The following is an 18126-nucleotide window of genomic DNA, read 5'->3' on the forward strand; positions in this document are numbered from 1 at the left end:
AAACATCATGGCCTATTGAACCCTGGTTTACACTGTAATCTCACAAGAAGTACACATGTTTGCTAATAATAGCTGAAGACAAAATTCAGTCTGAAGTTGTTTTAGGTTAGACTTGCAGACATTAGATATTTTAAGACTATCCTGACAAATCTATACATATAAAAGGCAAAGCCCTCACTGACTCATCACTAATTCTCCCACTTTCCTTATAGGTGGGAAGCTGAAATTTCGCATGCTCATCCCTTGCATTGTACTTACAAAAGTTAGGTATGTTTCCTGTCCTATTGCAACACCCAAGGGGGGGAAACGAGTGTAACCCCTAAACTGTATATATAGGTAGGGGAAACCCTTCCTCACTATTTCTGCGACTTCCAATATACGTAGGAAGCCCAAATTTCCCGTGTTCCTCCTTTATACTGTACTTACAGACATTTAGTATGTTTCATATTGCACCGTGCCCTGTAACAAACTTTCCAAAATAACATCTTCCTTTTGGCTGTTTCATTCCTTATTTCCGTTAACAGACAATTGCCACCCCTGGTCCCTCTTCCTTTTTCTGCACGGCCGCTGTCCACGCACCTACCATGTGGTTGGCTCCCTGCCTAAAAATGTGCATTTCTCATACACAACATTTCCAATCGTAAATTAAACCCTTTACAATCATCAAATTCACTCTCAATACTAAAATAAGCCTACAACAATTACATTGATAATCATAGTTATATTATTTTTAAAATGTTTCCTTTTCTTTTTCATTATTTCTTTAACACACTACTTCTCCGCTGTGAAGTGTGGGTATTTTGCTAGTAGATGATAATCACCAAAAACGTAAACACTCACATTGCTTCAGCGATGAAGACTACAGACAAATTGAAAAAACTGATATTATATATTTTAAGTTTATCATTACAAGAGTTGCATTTGAGAATACACTTTATGTAAAGCTGGGCTGTTCTTGCAGCCAAGCTGAATAAGAAATTCTAGTTGGATGAAAGCCTCACTGAAAAGCACTCCTAAACTTAGAGAATCATTTGGCAAACTTGGTAATCATGAGGAAACAAAGTAGCAGCATGTCTTTGAGCTGGAAAAGGAAGGCAGATTCAGTTGAGAAACAGCAGATGAACACTGCCAGAGCAGTACAGGGTAAATTTGTCAGGAATCACAAACAGAGTTAAAGCATTCCTAGAAGGCAACAATGCTGCCACCACTATGCCGTCCTCTTTGCAAAACATAGAGCCAAAGTGAAATACTTTTTAAAAAAAGAAACATGATGATTTTACTGGAAAAAAAAAGATTCCATTAAGTCAAAATAAGGACACATTAGCTGGCAATATATTTACAATTTGGGTGCAGATATACTTTTAATAGTTATGCTATGTTAGGAAAAATGATTAAATCATTCCCCGAGGTGATATTCTGTGCAGCTCAGGGATATCTGCAAGCTGCTTTGGATATTTGCTTCGCACATAAGTGTCTGGAGCTTCAGTTCTTTGGCATATAAAAGATGTTTTGTAGGTTTTTTGCTACCTAAGCAAAGAGAACATCATATCTCCTGTGTTGTGCAATATGAAACACATGGTGTACACTTATGTGTTTTTGAATCTCACTTTTGAGGCACTACCTGGAGAACTGACATGTCAAATTCATGATAAATTTCAACTACAAGGTCTTTATAAGAAAGGAGATATAATGTTGGGTGGCATATTTGAAGTAAGTTTTAAAACCAAAGTTCCAGACCTGTCTTTTAGAGCGAAGCCTGAAGAATGGACATGTGAAAGGTGAGATAAACAGTTTGATAAAAAAAATAGTTACTTCTTAACATTGGACTATGCCTAGTTTACTTATATTCATATGACAAAACAAATATATTGCGAAATGGAAACATAAATATAATAATTGAAACATAAGCCTTGCAATTATTTAGGAAAATAGTAAAAATATAGCATGAAATGAGTAAAAAGGAAAAAAAGAAATAACACATTAATGATAAACTTTATGTGTGTTAAAATAACAGGGTTATAATATGAAATCAAGTAGAGTAAATATTAAAAGTTATGCTTAGACCTTTGTAAGGTGTTGACAAAACAGAAGACACTTTATATAAGCATGCCATGTTACTCATGTTACTTCAGTGCAACAGCAACAATAACAATTCACATATATCCATAAGTGCCATGACCATTGCAGTGTTTTGTGGCATCTGACCCTATTCCAATAGCATCAGTTACCAGGCACAAATCAACGCCAGGTTTCCATTCATTGCCAATTTGGTGACACACATCAATCAACTTGATGAAGAGGTAAACTAAAGTACCCAGAGAAAATACAAAGGGAAATCATTAGAGCGTTAATATTTATTGCAAACTGCAGCTGTGATTGGAGTCAAATCTGGGCAAATCTGGATCGAAGAGACAGAAGTACTAATTGTTAATGATAACAATCTAGTGATTTGCAAAGTAAATCCTGAAAGAAAGAAAATCAAGATTAAACCCCTGTGTTTATTGTTGTGCTTTATTTTAAACATGTAAAATTATTCAGCTACATTTTTCTTGAACTTTGCATGCCAAATTAAAATTAACATACAATTTGCTTCCTTACAGCCTTGATTTTTCAGTTTTTCAGTGGGCTCAGACTATGGCCTTTACCATAGAAGAAATTAACCGTGATCAGAGCCTTCTTCCTAATATAACATTGGGATACAGACTTTACGATAACTGCATGAGACTGCAAGTTGCTCTCAGGGCAGCAACTGCTCTAGTTAGTGATGCTGGACTGAATATTGCTAAGAATCACTGCGATGGACTTCCTCCTGTTGTTGCTATTGTGGGGGATCCACTTTCAACACATTCAATTGCAATATCAAGAATGTTGGGGCTTTTCCGAATGCCTATGGTAATGCAAGTTCACATCTAGAATACTACTGTGACTTTTAAAAATCTATGGTAAAAATCTATGCTTTACTGGACTCATGGGAAATTATTCAACGTTTATACTATAAAACTTCTGAAACAATATTTTATATTTCATTTATATGTATGTCTTAAGGATTTTATGAGATGTTTAATATCAACCAGCACGTTGTCTATAGCCTTTAACTGTTGTGATTTAGGATCTTAATGCACACTGACTTCTGTAATGTTTTTTCAGGTAAGCTTTTACGCTACATGCTCTTGTTTAAGCAATAAGCAAGATCACCCATCCTTCTTCAGAACAGTTCCCAGCGATGCCTTTCAAGTGAGAGCAATGGTAGAGATTATCAAACATTATGGCTGGTCGTGGGTAGGTGTAGTAGTGAGTGATGATGAGTATGGGCAATATGCTCTGAAAAACTTTATTGAGGAAATGAAACATATTGGTTGCATTTCATTTGCTGAAACAATTCCCAAAAGCAACATCAAGTTAACTGTGTCTCAGATTGTCAACAGGATAAAGCAGTCAACCTCTACAGTTATTGTTGTATTTTCTTCAAGAGCTGATGCAACATCTTTAGTGAAAGAGGCTGTTCAACAGAATGTTACTGGAAAGCAGTGGATTGCTAGTGAAGCATGGAGCACCGCAACTGCCTTAGCTACTGTGGAACACTTTGCTTCCTTTGGAGGCACAATTGGTATTGCCATTAGAAAAGGTGTAATACCTGGCCTGGAAAAATTTCTCTTAAAGATTCAACCCGATTTATTGCCAGATAATAATTTAGGCCTCCGCTTCTGGGAAACGATGTTTGGTTGTACTTTCCAAGATAGTACAATGACAAAAAATGCATCTGCCATATTTCAAAGTGGCAAAGCATGCACTGGACTAGAAAACATCACTGAAACCAAAACAGCATATAGTGATGTTTCAGAATCAAGAGCATCTTATAATGTCTATAAAGCAGTTTATGCCTTGGCACATGCCTTACATAATCTAATACACTGTGAACGTGGAAAAGGGCCATTTGAAAACAACACTTGTGCTGACATCAAAAGCATGCAACCATGGCAGGTAAGGAGGTAACACATTGGATTCTTAATTTAATATATTTTTTTAATTTATATTAATATTTTGGGGAAAGTGATTAAACACATGGAAAGACATCCTGATCATGTTGGTTCATGGAAGTAATTTTTGTTTATCTAAACAACCATTGCAAAAGATCACATAAGCTAATGAGTGAAAAATTAAATTCCACTTAAATTAAGATTGACACATTAGTGTTCTTCATTACTGATATGAATTATGTATCAGTTTTGTTAATTTGCATTTAAAGAGTTTATTATTTCAGTATGATGGATTGTTTCGGTGTAACTCTGTTGAAGTTTCCAGTTTTTTCACAAACTACCAAAAATCTAGCTAAACAGAGAAAATTAGCCTAGTATAAACTTTTCTGGATCTTCATCTAATTTTACAGTTTTTGAAATCTTGTAATTCAAGTTTGTAGTCATGGGGATATCAGGCATAACATAAAAACCAACTACAGATGAGATTCAAGTATTTTTCAGGGTACACTAACATCCACTCCCACTTTTACTGCGGAAATCTAATGGTGCGGTTTATTCTAGCAAGCATTTCTTTATAAAATAACTGGAATTACCAGATGAGAAAGACATGCGAATGCAGGAGAGTGAACTAACTGCAGGGGCCAGTTTCAAACAAAGAAACATATATGTGGGGAAAACTGCAATCCACAGTTTCATACTGGAACAGACTGAGGGCATGATCAGTTTATATCCACAGTCAGAAAGAATTTCTATATGCAAGGTACATTTTGTGATATTGTATTCCAGAATTGTAAAATGAAACAGAAATGTACTGTAAAATGTGATTTTGGCAAGTATAACAAGATACATTTTTGAAGTTAATTTTCAGAATAAAGTCAAGCTGTTATTTACACCCGCCATTATGTTAATGAAATCTGTATTTATATAAATAATGAATAATTATAATTTTTTGCTTTTCCAGAAAAAATTACAGTGTAGATCAAATAGAACACCAGTTTTAACAATAACTAAGGAATATTGACTTTTTATTTAAACAACAAAAGTGACACAATAGAAAATGTATGATGACATTTAATGTGAAATACATGCAAACAAAAAGTCTGTGTGGCAAGAAATTATTTATTGTGATATTCACTGATGCTGTTTTAGGCTATCTATAGATTTTGGCCATAAGTCAGTAAGGATACACTATCAGGTTGCTGAGCTGATGAGCCATTAGTGACAACAAAATTCTTCAGACACCTCCTGGCATAGCCTTGGTAGTTTTAGTACTGTAAAAACGCGTAGTTGCTCTAGTGTTGAGGAGTCTTCTAGAATTAAAATGTGCATTTGTAGCTATTTAGTGTAATTAAGCCAAATATCTAAAATGGTGCATAAAAGGGAAGAGTGGCAGCTCAGTGGCTAAGGATCTGCTCTGGTATCTAAAAGGTTTCCAGTTTGCATCCCATTACCCCCAGTAGGAATCCTACTCTGTTGGGCCCTTGAGCAAGGCCTACAACATGAAAATTATTAAAGGGGTGTTGTATAAAAAGTCAGTTTGTCCTCAGGGAATAACAAAGTAAATAAAAAAAATCCACATGTGTATAAAAACAAACTTAAAACATGTATGAGATTAAACTTTTCCTCACATGGTTTTGAATAATTTTAATACATTGAAAACTGCATGTTCTATTCTCAGTAATGTGTCAGTGTGAACATGACGGATGAGCGCTTAAACTGCTCTGACATGTCACTTTTGATGTGAATTAATATTGTCTGGTTATTTCCAGGCCCAGCTAGCATTAAGCACAGTGCAGGAACAAACCCTGGACAGGGTGACAGTCCATTATAGAGCAAGCATACACACCAAACACACACTAAGGCTAGATTAGAGACTCCAATTCACCTAATCTGAATTTCTTTGGATGTTGCGAGGAAACTGGAGCACCTAGGATGAACATGCAGACTCCATGCAGAGAGGACCTGGGAAGTGAACCCTGGTATACTTACTGCAAGGCAACAGTTCTACCACTGCACCACCATGTAGAAATAGTAATATATTCAGTATATATATATATATATATATATATATATATATATATATATATACAGTATTAATATTGGTAATTTGACTATAAAAGTAGACATAGTATGCTAGTTTAAAAAACTTCATTTGAACCAGCAAGGCATAAAAATATGACTACTATACACAGAGAACTAACAAATACATTTGCATAAAATTTTAAAAGTATATGTTTACAACAAAATTGGAAAACATATGTTTGAGTCAAAGTAATATATAAAATATGTATTATGCTAAAATCTTGTATTGGTACCATGGCTTTATAACTATATAAAATAATTTGTTGCTGTTTTTAATAATATTCACTATTCTCAATGTTATTTAACTTATTAAGCATCTCTGTTCTTTCACAAGTGACATTTGTGCTTATATTTATTGTAACAAGCTTCTACATTATTTGAAAAAAGTAAGTTTTACAAATCCACTTAATGAAACAGTGGCTTTTGATGACAACGGAGATGCACTTGCCATTTATGACATTGTAAACTGGCAAAGAGAAGTTGATGGAAGTGTTACAATTAAAACCATTGGCATTTTTGATGCAGCAAAGAAAAGTGGAAAAGAGATTGAACTTAAGGAAGAGGACATTTTTTGGAACTTCCATTCTGGAAAGGTAAGTTTGATAAATTTTTTCTATTATAGATCAAGCGAATAGTTACAAATACTTTGTATTATCATTTTAACATTTTAAGACAGATTATTAACTTGCATGTGCATTATTATTGCATTATGATAATTTGTCAATGACCTTAACCTGTGGACTGCAGAATATCTTTTCCTTAGAGGAAAGATAATGAGATTTTGTATTAATAAAATAGAGTACCTATTGTTATTTCATAATGATTCACAAAATAATTAACATATGTGAAGGGATAACAATCAGCACTGAATTGAAAATCCCTTGGAAGTTCCAAACATAACTTACAAAACATGTGGAGGATGTAAAATATTCTGATCAAGAACTGCCCAGGCAGCACCACTGCATATTTTAAAATGTCAGTTCTGGACATTTCTGTTTTGTATGTGTGCATGATTTGTCATTGCCCAAGTATCATAATATGTTTTATTATATTTGATTTTTTTTTTGACGATTATTATTTTGTAGGCTTTCATAAAAAGTAATAGAACTTCCTAGTTATAGCCTAATCATCAAACTTTAAAATCAAAGAAAACCTTTCAAAATCAGACCTACTAATTCTTCAGTAAATAACATCCATTCATTTTATTCCATTGTAGGCATTCTCAAAAAATAGCCCTAAATCGAACACATGCACAAACACATCTACACTCATGTATGCCAAAATCGACCCCATGTGCAAGTGTTTGGGGTGTGTAAAGAATCTGGATTAACCACAGAAAACATAGAGGGGGCAAAGTTTAAACCCTATATAATATATGATTAGGCCTTGATTCATAAATGAGGTCTCAGGAGCTCTAAAGCAACTGCAGTACCCACCAGTTCAAGATGACATAAAAATAACATAAAATAAACAGATGCGTCTGAATATGACTGTTCACTTTTCAGTTGCTCATCTTGAATGTCTTCTTTAAATAATTGTCAATGAATTATACCTTAGTATTTAACTGCACGTGTCCCACATCCTGAAATTTCCCACACAACTTTTTATAAGCCAGTTTTATCACTATTGATATCCTGTATTTGTAGGTTACCAAAAATAATGTGAAATATTATAAAGATTTTTACACACCATATTCATCTTGAGGGTGCATGGTGGTTTAGTGGTTAATGCTTTTGCCTCGCATTTTCACTGTCCTGTGCCGGTTTTCCTTTGGCTATTCCATTTCTTTGTGGTGACTCTAGATTGGCCCCGTGTAGGTGTATATGTGAGTATGGCTTTGGAATGTCTGGAAACCTGTCCCGGGTTGCATCCTGCCTGGCGCCTGAAGTGAATTAAGTGTGTCTGACAATCATGTTGTTCTAGTTTACTTTAATACTTTTTTCTTTATACTCATTAGGCCTGTTCACAAGAAATTGATCTGCATGAACATATGTTTATGTAAATGTTTTTTAACTTCACATTCATTACCCATTTTCTTAATAAACAAGGCTATTTTCTTTCAGTTTAAATTTGATAATAGAACAACCATAGTTGCTTTTACCAAAATTCTAATATTTACAGAAATTTCTCTTTCAAAGAATTACGCACTTAGTAATTTCAGTCTTTTAGGTCCCTGACTCTGTTTGCAGTAGAAGTTGTCCACCGGGCACAAGAAAAGCAAATAGAAAAGGAGAGCCTGTCTGTTGTTTTGATTGCATACCATGTGCAGAAGGGGAAATCAGCGATCAAGAGGGTATGTAACTCATTTTGGGTTCATGCAGAAAATCCAAATCTTCTATTATATTTTTAGAAAGTTAATTTCCTTTTTTGTTCTACATTCCTTTAAACATATAGGTTCATGCAATTCTAATAGTTAATTACAGCCAGAGGCATGCTATTAAGATCATAAAATCATTTTACATAGTTCTTATATCAACTTTATATTCCTGAATAAAGTTTAAATGTTAATCTTTTGCTGATTAAGTTTTGGTTGTATTCTATACTCTTGCGTGCTACACTTGGTAATTTTAAACTAACATGGTAGAGATAGTCTTTGATAATGAGAGGAACATTTTTATTGGCCTGCACTCTACGATATCAGGCACTGGTTTCTCTCTGGGTGTATTCACATTTGTGCAGTAGCTTTTGCTTCATGTTTGCAGCACATAGCTTCAAATGCACTGATAAATTAATTATCCACAGCAGGGTGTGAAAAGGCACTTTATGGGCACCAACCCAACACAGACTGATACCATGAGGCACACGTAAAATAAATAAACTTTTTATTTTCTTCGCCCGTGAGGCACGTCTTCCCCATGTCCCACAGGCACAACACAGTCCCAAAAGACACACCAAACAAAACACTACCACAAAAACACTCTTCCTTTCCTCCACTCCTCTCGGCAGCTTCGTCTTCGTCTCCCTCCTCCCAACTCTGGCTCCTTGAGTGGTGGCTGCAGGCTCCATTTTAGCCCACCCAGAAGTGCTCCAGTGGGTAAATTAGCCCAATTAGGCTGCACTTCTTGGTGATGCTTCATCACAGCCCAGACAGGCTCGTTAAGTCGTTCAGCTCCCCCTGGCAGTGGACACGGAGCCCAAAAGGCATCAACTCTGGTGTTCCTCGATTGTGGCCCCGATAGCTCCCAGGGGGGCTACCACCACCAAGTGTTCCGGGGAACGTAATGAGCCTCCCATGGCAACTTCCCCGGATTCAGTGCCAAAGGAGCATCCCAGCCAGGCATGGGCCCTGGCCATCCGTCACAAGAGATATTCATATAGTTCAAATGTTACTGCTTCTCTTCTACAATTCATACCTCTGTCTTCTAGGGTGGGAACTTCAGCAGAAACATGATTCGATAAAACACTGACTACATATGTTATTATTTATACTTTTTCAATAATTTAACTCATTTCAAACTATTCAATATAAAACTTAATGACTTAAAAAGAAAAGTCTTGACAACCTTAAGCTAAGTAAGGAAAGATGCAGTAGGGTGTTTCTTCTCATAATTTGCAAGTCAATAGAAAGACAATTTGATTCTTTATGAAAAAGAAGTCTGCTGTGTGGAAAATAATAAGTTATCTGTTTGTATGCAACATAGTATGAGGGCATCTCACATTCATTTGTTATTAGCCTTTTTGGGTAAATACTTTAAGAACATTAGAACATTACTTTAGCTTAGAAACCAATTATAAACAAATATTAAAAGTCTAACAATCCTAATATATAGTTCTTTTAAACATGATATGAATATAAAACTGAAATATGACAGTAACATATTTCAAGAACCTTTTTATTTTTAATGATAATCGATTATTAATAATTGCATACTTAATAAAATGTTTATAAACTTTTAACTGCTGGTTTATAATGGATACCCAAGGTGTAAATGTCTTTTGTTATGATAATAAAAATGAAATGATGCAACTGTTAATCATTAAACAGTTTGTTAAAGATGCTTTAATCTACCCAACAGAAGTTATCCTTACTGATGCTTCTGAATATTTGAATTATAATAAAGGACATTTTCTTGATGAAACTGCATGAACCATTTATCAAACAAGGACTGGGTCATTGTGGGTGACCTTTTTAATGACACTATGCAGAAGACTTTATGGTACATAATAAATCATGCAAATACAGTCACCATAATTTAATAAACATTCTGGCAATTCAGTCCCAGAAAAAAAGCAGATTAAAAATGTTTAGACAAACATTGAATAAAAAGAAACAAAGTAAGCTTTGTGATATATAAAATGTGTGATATATAAATACTTCTTTGGAGATATATAAAATAACACTATTTTCATATACTACAGTTATTATTAAAAAAAGTTCATTATATGGAAATAAAATGTCTTTTTCCTTACATAATTCATGTAAATCTGTTACCAATATTTGAAGATCATAAGCTGTTCATTTCTTGTCTTATTGCATAAGTACAATGATTTCTATTTTTTCCTGATGTAGACTCCATTTCCTGTGTTTCATGCCCAATGGAGTATTGGTCAAATTATGAAAGAAATAAGTGCGTTATAAGGGAAGTTGAATTTCTTTCCTATGAAGATGCAATGGGAATTACTTTAACAAGTACAGCCTTATTTGGAGCCTGTTTGTCAATTGGAGTGCTTACTGTTTTTATACACTATCGCAACACTCCAGTCGTGAAGGCCAACAACTCTGAACTTAGTTTTCTTTTATTGGTGTCCCTGACTCTGTGCTTTCTCTGTTCTTTGTGTTTTATTGGGAAGCCCTCAGACCTGACGTGTAGACTGAGGCATGTGATGTTTGGAATTAGTTTTGTTTTGTGTATTTCTTGCATTCTTGTCAAAACAATTGTTGTATTAATGGCTTTTAAAGCTACTCTCCCCGGAAATAACATGATGAAATGGTTTGGAGTTGCACAACAGAGAAGCACCGTCTTCTTCTGTACCTTTATTCAGTCATTAGTATGTACAGTATGGCTGATGACAGCTCCTCCTGTTCCAGCTAAAATCCCCACGTTTCAAACAGCAAAACTAATCTTTGAATGCAATGTTGGTTCTCTCACAGGATTTAGCTGTTTGTTAGGATACATTGGCTTGTTAGCTTCAATCTGCTTTGTATTGGCTTTCTTTGCAAGAAACTTGCCAGACAATTTTAATGAGGCCAAGTTTATTACATTCAGCATGCTGATCTTCTGTGCAGTTTGGATTACTTTCATACCTGCTTATATTAGCTCTCCTGGAAAATATACAGTAGCCGTTGAAATATTTGCCATTTTAGCTTCAAGTTTTGGTCTCCTTGTTGCAATATTTAGTCCAAAGTGTTACATTATTTTGTTTAAGCCTGAAAGAAACACAAAAAAAGCTATGATGAGTCGAACTTTAAGTGACTACTGATTTTATTTGCAGCAGATTGATGCCTAAAGTCATTATGCAGCACAATTAATATATTATTTTAATAGTATCTACAGTATTTACAATCTTTCAATATATATACGTATATTCAACTGATCATAAAAAAAATCAGATTATACGTTCGTTTTAAACTCTTTTGCGTAATATCTGTCATGTTTGTACACTGCTATGGGAGAGAAAACTTTTCTGGAGGTTTAACATATTTTTGTTGTCTTTTCTGGGTTTTTTTTGGTGCCGATCTGCGCCACCACCACCTGATCAAAGTACCATACTGCCCCCTACATTTATGAATTGAATGGTGGGTGTCCCAGATGTCCACATGACCATCATCATCAAATTCTTCCATGTGAAGCCTGTAAACCATGAGGACTGATTTAGACCTTTTATGTAAGGTAGAATGCCCACAGGAGGCTGGGCAGTCTTTTGTCCTTAGAACCCCTGCTGATTTTGGTTTCTTCTCCAGCTTAACTGAAGGTTTTTTTTTTTTTTTTTTTCTGTCGTCCTGGCCATCCGACCTTACTTTTTTCTTTATTACATACTGTATAATATTATTTCCTAATCTTGTTTGTTTATGTTTTATATATTAACTATGTTTTTGTTTCTTCTTGTAAAGCACTTTGAGTTGCATTGCTTGTATGAAAATGTACCACATAAATAAATATTGCTTTTGTTATTTAGTCATTATTTTTCATTAATTGATGTCAATATTAAATTAAATAATTTGCAACTTGAGTCAGTTTGCTAACTGATTAGTACTTCCAGCTACATAACTAATTAACTGATTAGTACTGCCAGCTACATAACTAATGTACCTATGTTCATGAATTATTTTTAATACAACGTGAATAAAACAAAGAAAATGAAGACTGGGGAAATGTGGCTGCATTTGCAGTTGGGGTAACATTGCTTGCACTGTTGCTATGTTGGTCAGATTCTTTGTGATGGGAATCCTAAGGAATCTTTAAACATATACTGCACATATATTATAATGATTAATTAATGTGTATAGAGCATATATACACCTCCCTATTGTAACAATATAGACCACACCTTCAGATGCAGAGAAACCATAAGGCAAGATAATTACAGATATATATAATTTTCATTAGATTAATTAAAACTTAAGTTTATCTTTTAACACTGGACAGGTTTGGCCAGCAGCCATATCAAATGCACTTCAGAACAGGCATTCCACCTGAAGCTAGGCCTGTTCAGGCCTGGCCAATACTTGGATGGAAGATCAACCACGGAAACTTTGAGTTTCTGATGGAAAAAGGGTGTTGGTGAGGCCAGCAGGTGGCACTTACCATTTGACCTTAATGAAGATCCAAATACCCCAGTGCATTGATGGGGACACTGTATTGTAAAAATGGCACCATCCTTCAGGTGAGATGTAAAATCAAGGCCCTGACTCTCTGTGGTCATAAAAGATTCCTGTGAATCCTTCATAAGGATTAGGATGTATCATGAAGTCCTGGCTAAATTGCTCACCATGGTTTAGTCATTCTGGCCCACTATTCATTGCCTGTCTGTAATTGGCTAACTGTTTCTTACCTCTTCAAAAGGTAATGTGTGGTGAATATATTGGTGCAAAATGGCTGCCAACGCATCATCCAGGTGGATGCTTCACATTGGTTTGGCAATTATTAATTAGAAATCTTTTCTCATATTTGGCAAGTTTGCTAATTCTATATGCAACTAACAAATTCAAGCATCTCAAATCTTGGAAGGATGATCTGACATAATTATTTATGTTGGTTTTTTGGTTCCTTGATTCTATATTTTTAGCAGAAGAATAATTAATCAAACTTTTTTGCATGTGTACTTGAAATAAACTGGTCATCCACAAACCTTTCTTCTACCGAAGGATAAAAAATTCAAAATATGAATCCAGTAACCAAAAAATTAAATCAGATAAAACACCCAAAAACAGCTTGCACTTATTTGTGAGGCCCAGTTTAGACACTGATCTCATATCTAGTTCTTGTGTATGTTGACACTTGTGATAGCAATGGTTTATCAAAAGGTCATTATCAACATATGACAAATGCATGTGCAACTTGTAAACATAAGTAAAGTTAGACCTCTTATATCACTGAAAGATGCTGAGAAATTAGTTCACGCGTTTGTTTTCAGTCGACTAGATTACTGTAACGCACTCCTCTCAGGACTACCCAAAAAAGACATAAATCGTTTGCAACTAGTGCAGAATGCAGCTGCTAGATTCCTAACTAGGAAAAGAAAATCTGAACACATTACTCCAGTTTTGATGTCACTACACTGGTTACCTGTGTCATTCAGGATTGACTTTAAAATTCTGCTTATGGTTTATAAAGCCTTAAATAATCTCGTCCCATCTTATATAGCGGAATGACTGACACCTTATATTCCAAATCGTAACCATAGATCCTCAAATGAGTGTCTCCTTAGAATTCCAAGAACAAAGCTTAAAAGAAGTGGTGAGGCGGCCTTCTGCTGCTATGCACCTAAAATCTGGAATAGCCTGCCAACAGGAATTCGCCAGGCTGATACAGTAGAGCACTTTAAAACACTGCTGAAAACACATTACTTTAACCTGGCCTTTTTATAACTTCACTTTAACTTAATACTGATACTCTGTATGTTCAATTCTTCATAACAACTATTCACAGTGGCTCCAAAATCCGTACTGACCCCTACTCTCTTTTCTGTTTCTTTTTCCGGTTTCTTTGTGGTGGTGGCCTGCGCCACCTCCACCTACTCAAAGCTTCATGATGCTCCACCAATGATGGATGGATTTAAAGGCAGAAGTCTATGTGACTACGAGCACCCGGAGAAAACCCATACAGACATGGGGAGAACATACAAACTCCACACAGGGAGGACCTGGGAAGCGAACCCAGGTCTCCTTACTGTGAGGTATACGCACTACCACTGCACCACCATGCTGCCCGCACCTAACAGTTCTTCAGCTAAAAAAAAATTAAGTAAGAATTTTTTTTGGACTATGGTTGTGATCAACTTAAATCATTGTTGATTCTCAACCACCCATCCTTCAAAATCCAGATTCTAAGCTGAAATTTTTAGTCAAAGTTTTTGCATTGATACTGGAAATCATAAAATGTAAGCTATTAAATTAGCAGTGGAAGAGTGGCATCACTGGCTGATCAGAAGGATTTAGTGAATTTGAAGAGAGCCCAGCCATGAGACTTAATTCTAGACAAGCTCATTGGGTTTTATTTTTTAGTAGGCTTGTTTTCATTATTTTCTACATGCCTGGGGATAAAAATTGTAAAGCTGATGCTCTTTTGTGTATGTGTGATCTAGACCACCTGAAACTATTCTTTACTCTGAAAGATTTTGGGGCATTACAGATATGATATATCCAGACTCAATACTGGATGAAATGAAGTCTACTAATTCTACTAGATGTCATGCTTTTACTTTTATTTTTATATTTTTATCGCTACTCCTTGGCCTTTAAAAATTACCAGAGCTCATTGTAACAGTTTGTGAATCCAAGCAATTCAGTACTAACATATTTTTTTTACTTAGTGGTACTTTCTATAACATCAAAAATGATAAACTTTCATCCACTGTGCCATTTTGTGCATTTTATATGCTCTGGTTACCAAAATATTGTTATGTAGGGTCAACAGACAATGAGGAGCACATGAAAACACCTTTTGCAGGCCTTACAAAAAAAAACAAAACACATAAAATCTTGTAATGGAAAAATTACTAAAAAGAATTGATAGAATAGAAGATCAACAAAAGGAGCGTAACCAACATGGTTACATATGTACGGTTCAGTTTTTTATAAAATATTAGAGTTAACCAGCATGATCCTGGCATTTCAAAAGGAATATGGAATTAACAATAATAAGAAATAACACCAATAACCACCAAAACTTGAAAGAGAAGAAATCTCAGCAGGAGGCTGAGATAAGGTAAGGTCACACTATTTAGCAGTGGGTAAAATGGATTAATATACCTGACTTCTTTATTAGTGCCAGTAGTAATAGAAGGCTAGGAGTTACAGGCATTGGTAGACGCAGGGGCTGCCAAAATATTTAATTAGTTCATGAATTGGGAATTTCACCAATCTCTTTGACAATCAAACCACGGCTCATATCTATTGACAGTTCACCTATTGGTAATGGTGTATTGGAATTCGTAAAACACCACCAGTAACTGTTTGTACTGGCACATGAAATAAGGAAAAAAAATACTATTTTTATAATCCATTTGTAAGATAATTTTAGCGTTTTATGGCTGCAATTCCACAACCCTGCCAAGCCCGTTGAGCGTATTCAGAGGTCACACTATGATATGACATTTACTTTTTCATTTTTTATTGTCATTCCTCATCCTTTAAAAATCACCACGACATTCTTTTAAGAGCCTGATAGCTAAAGGAATCCAGCACTTATATTTTTTATATTGACATGAGTACAGTAACATTTGATGAAAAGAGGGGCCCCCACATAAAACGGGAACAAAATAACAGTATTCAGTGGTACTGTACACTAAGAAACACTGCCTGTACTTTAAGGTGAAATTGAAAGAACACTGCTTAGTAAACTATTTATTTTATTTTTTACTGTGTCTTTTATTTTTCTATTCTTCATTTTGTAAAGCACTTTGAGCTACATTTTTTTGTATGAAAATGTGCTATATAAATAATTGTTGTTGTTGTAAACTAATATAGGGAGAATGTGCAGAAGACATCATTCAAGTGTGGTAACTGAACCCATGATGTTTGAAGTGTAAAACTGCACACCACATAGCTTCAAAGTTATACTAAAGCAATACTTACAAATCAGGTAAAGCATCAAGACCTTCATTAAACACTGTTCTCAATAGAGTCAAAAGTGTGATTAGAATTTGACTCAAGCTTTGTGCGTAATGATGCTTTAAGATATCACATAAACCACTTATTTTCTGTCTTTTATGCACAGCTGTGACATGTAATATGAATGGCCAATTTGAGACAACCATACATCATCAGAATGGCCTGAAACTCAGCTATCCAATGGTAATGAGCCTTTCACTGCATGTGGATTGAAGTACTGTAGGTGACATCTTTGCTAAAAACAGGTTCACACTGCTTGCTCGCAGTATAACCATGCAAATCACGTTTTAATAATAAATGAGAGCAGGCAATACTGTAACAGACACCAGTAGGTGTGTAAAACTGCAAATATTGGTTTTGATTAGCATATGGACTTACTGCAGCGTACACAAATAGTTTTGAAATATGGCTATGTACCATTAATGGAACATCTCATGTATAAGTGGTTAATTACCATATCAGACCTCATTGGTAAATCAAAACAATTTCTAAAATCTTTGATGAAAATGCCAAATGAGTAACATAGTTTTGAGCTGCATAGTGTGATGCAATGACTTTTGTCATAACTAGTTTACTACCATTTCAAGGCTTTTCATCCAACAATGAAATAATATAGGCTATTTTTCCCTGTCAGAAATATAAGGTGTATTGATAAAGGGAATGTATAGGTCAGGTAGAGAAGTTTTTTTTTTCTTGGTACAAAGAGAATTGTCAGCATCTTAACATTAGCAAAACTAAGGAGCTGGTTATTGACATTCACAGCACCAAAGAGCTTCTGTGTCCAGTTACTATTTAAGGAATGGATGTAAGTACTTGGGGGTCCACATTAATAACAGGTTGGATCTTGGAACACAAAGTATAAAAGAATGGGCAGAGTAGGGTCTTTTTCCTTAGAAGACTGTGTTCCTTTAATGTGGATAGTGACATCCTTCACATCTTCTATAACACTGTGAAGGTCTGGTGCAATTTTCCACACTGGTGTGTTGGACTGGTAACAGTGTTTATTTGATATTTGGACTTTAGTCTTTACACATTATACAGCTCATGTCTACATTTTCTCATTTATTATTAAAACATGAAAAACGTTTCTGTTTTAACAATGTGTTTACATAGATTGTTGTAGACACGGAACACACATTGCATGTGTTCCAAATAACAATATATTATTTACCCTCTGCAACTCTAGGTACCTCACTCCCAGATAAACAAGGCTTGGGCTGGGAGAACGTTTTGCCCTTTCTCTGGGCAGTGGGGGGTGATGGTATAGCAGGCTGCTTGTGCTTATCGAGACATTTACAAGACAAAAGACACTGATGGAGAGGTGCAAAGGGATTTAATTTGGGCCGGAATTGTCACAAGATGCCTACAGGAGTAGGTAACCTGCTAGTTGTTTGTGACTGACCAGGACCAGAATTTGATGCCAGCAGAGTTCAAACAAAAGAATTACAGCAGGAAGAATGGATAAAAGTAAAACAGCTGTTTATTATATCAGTCCTTTGGAAAGAAGATTTCTGTTGCAGGAATATATATAGTACCCACACTCACACACAGAAATTTTACAAAGAAAAATAACCCATAAACTTCAGCAAGGATATTCGTTGTTCAAAAAGAAAATAAAGAGAAAAATAAAACAAAAATAACCAAAACATGGCTTTATGCTCAAAGTAAACAAGAAAAAAAACTGCCTGACCATTAACTAAGAAATAAGGCTCTGAAGCACTCTTAATTGAGCTCCTCAAACTTCCAAACAATCAGGAGCCTGAACTGACTAATAGGAGACTGCTATTCTCCCTG

The 18126-nt window shown here is 35.1% G+C and overlaps 1 protein-coding gene across 1 annotated transcript; it reads left to right on the forward strand.

The window, feature by feature from the left end:
- Positions 1 to 1635: 1635 nt before the first annotated feature.
- On the forward strand, positions 1636 to 11480 carry LOC120529087 (extracellular calcium-sensing receptor-like). The gene is made up of 6 exons (XM_039753126.1): positions 1636 to 1778; positions 2601 to 2892; positions 3148 to 3981; positions 6425 to 6652; positions 8229 to 8352; positions 10570 to 11480. Exons 1-6 carry the CDS (start codon positions 1690 to 1692, stop codon positions 11478 to 11480), a joined length of 2478 nt encoding a protein of 825 aa, XP_039609060.1. The 5' UTR covers positions 1636 to 1689.
- Positions 11481 to 18126: the final 6646 nt, after the last annotated feature.

The sequence above is a fragment of the Polypterus senegalus genome, chromosome 1 (assembly GCF_016835505.1).
Source record: "Polypterus senegalus isolate Bchr_013 chromosome 1, ASM1683550v1, whole genome shotgun sequence".
Classification (NCBI taxonomy): Eukaryota; Metazoa; Chordata; class Cladistia; order Polypteriformes; family Polypteridae; genus Polypterus; species Polypterus senegalus.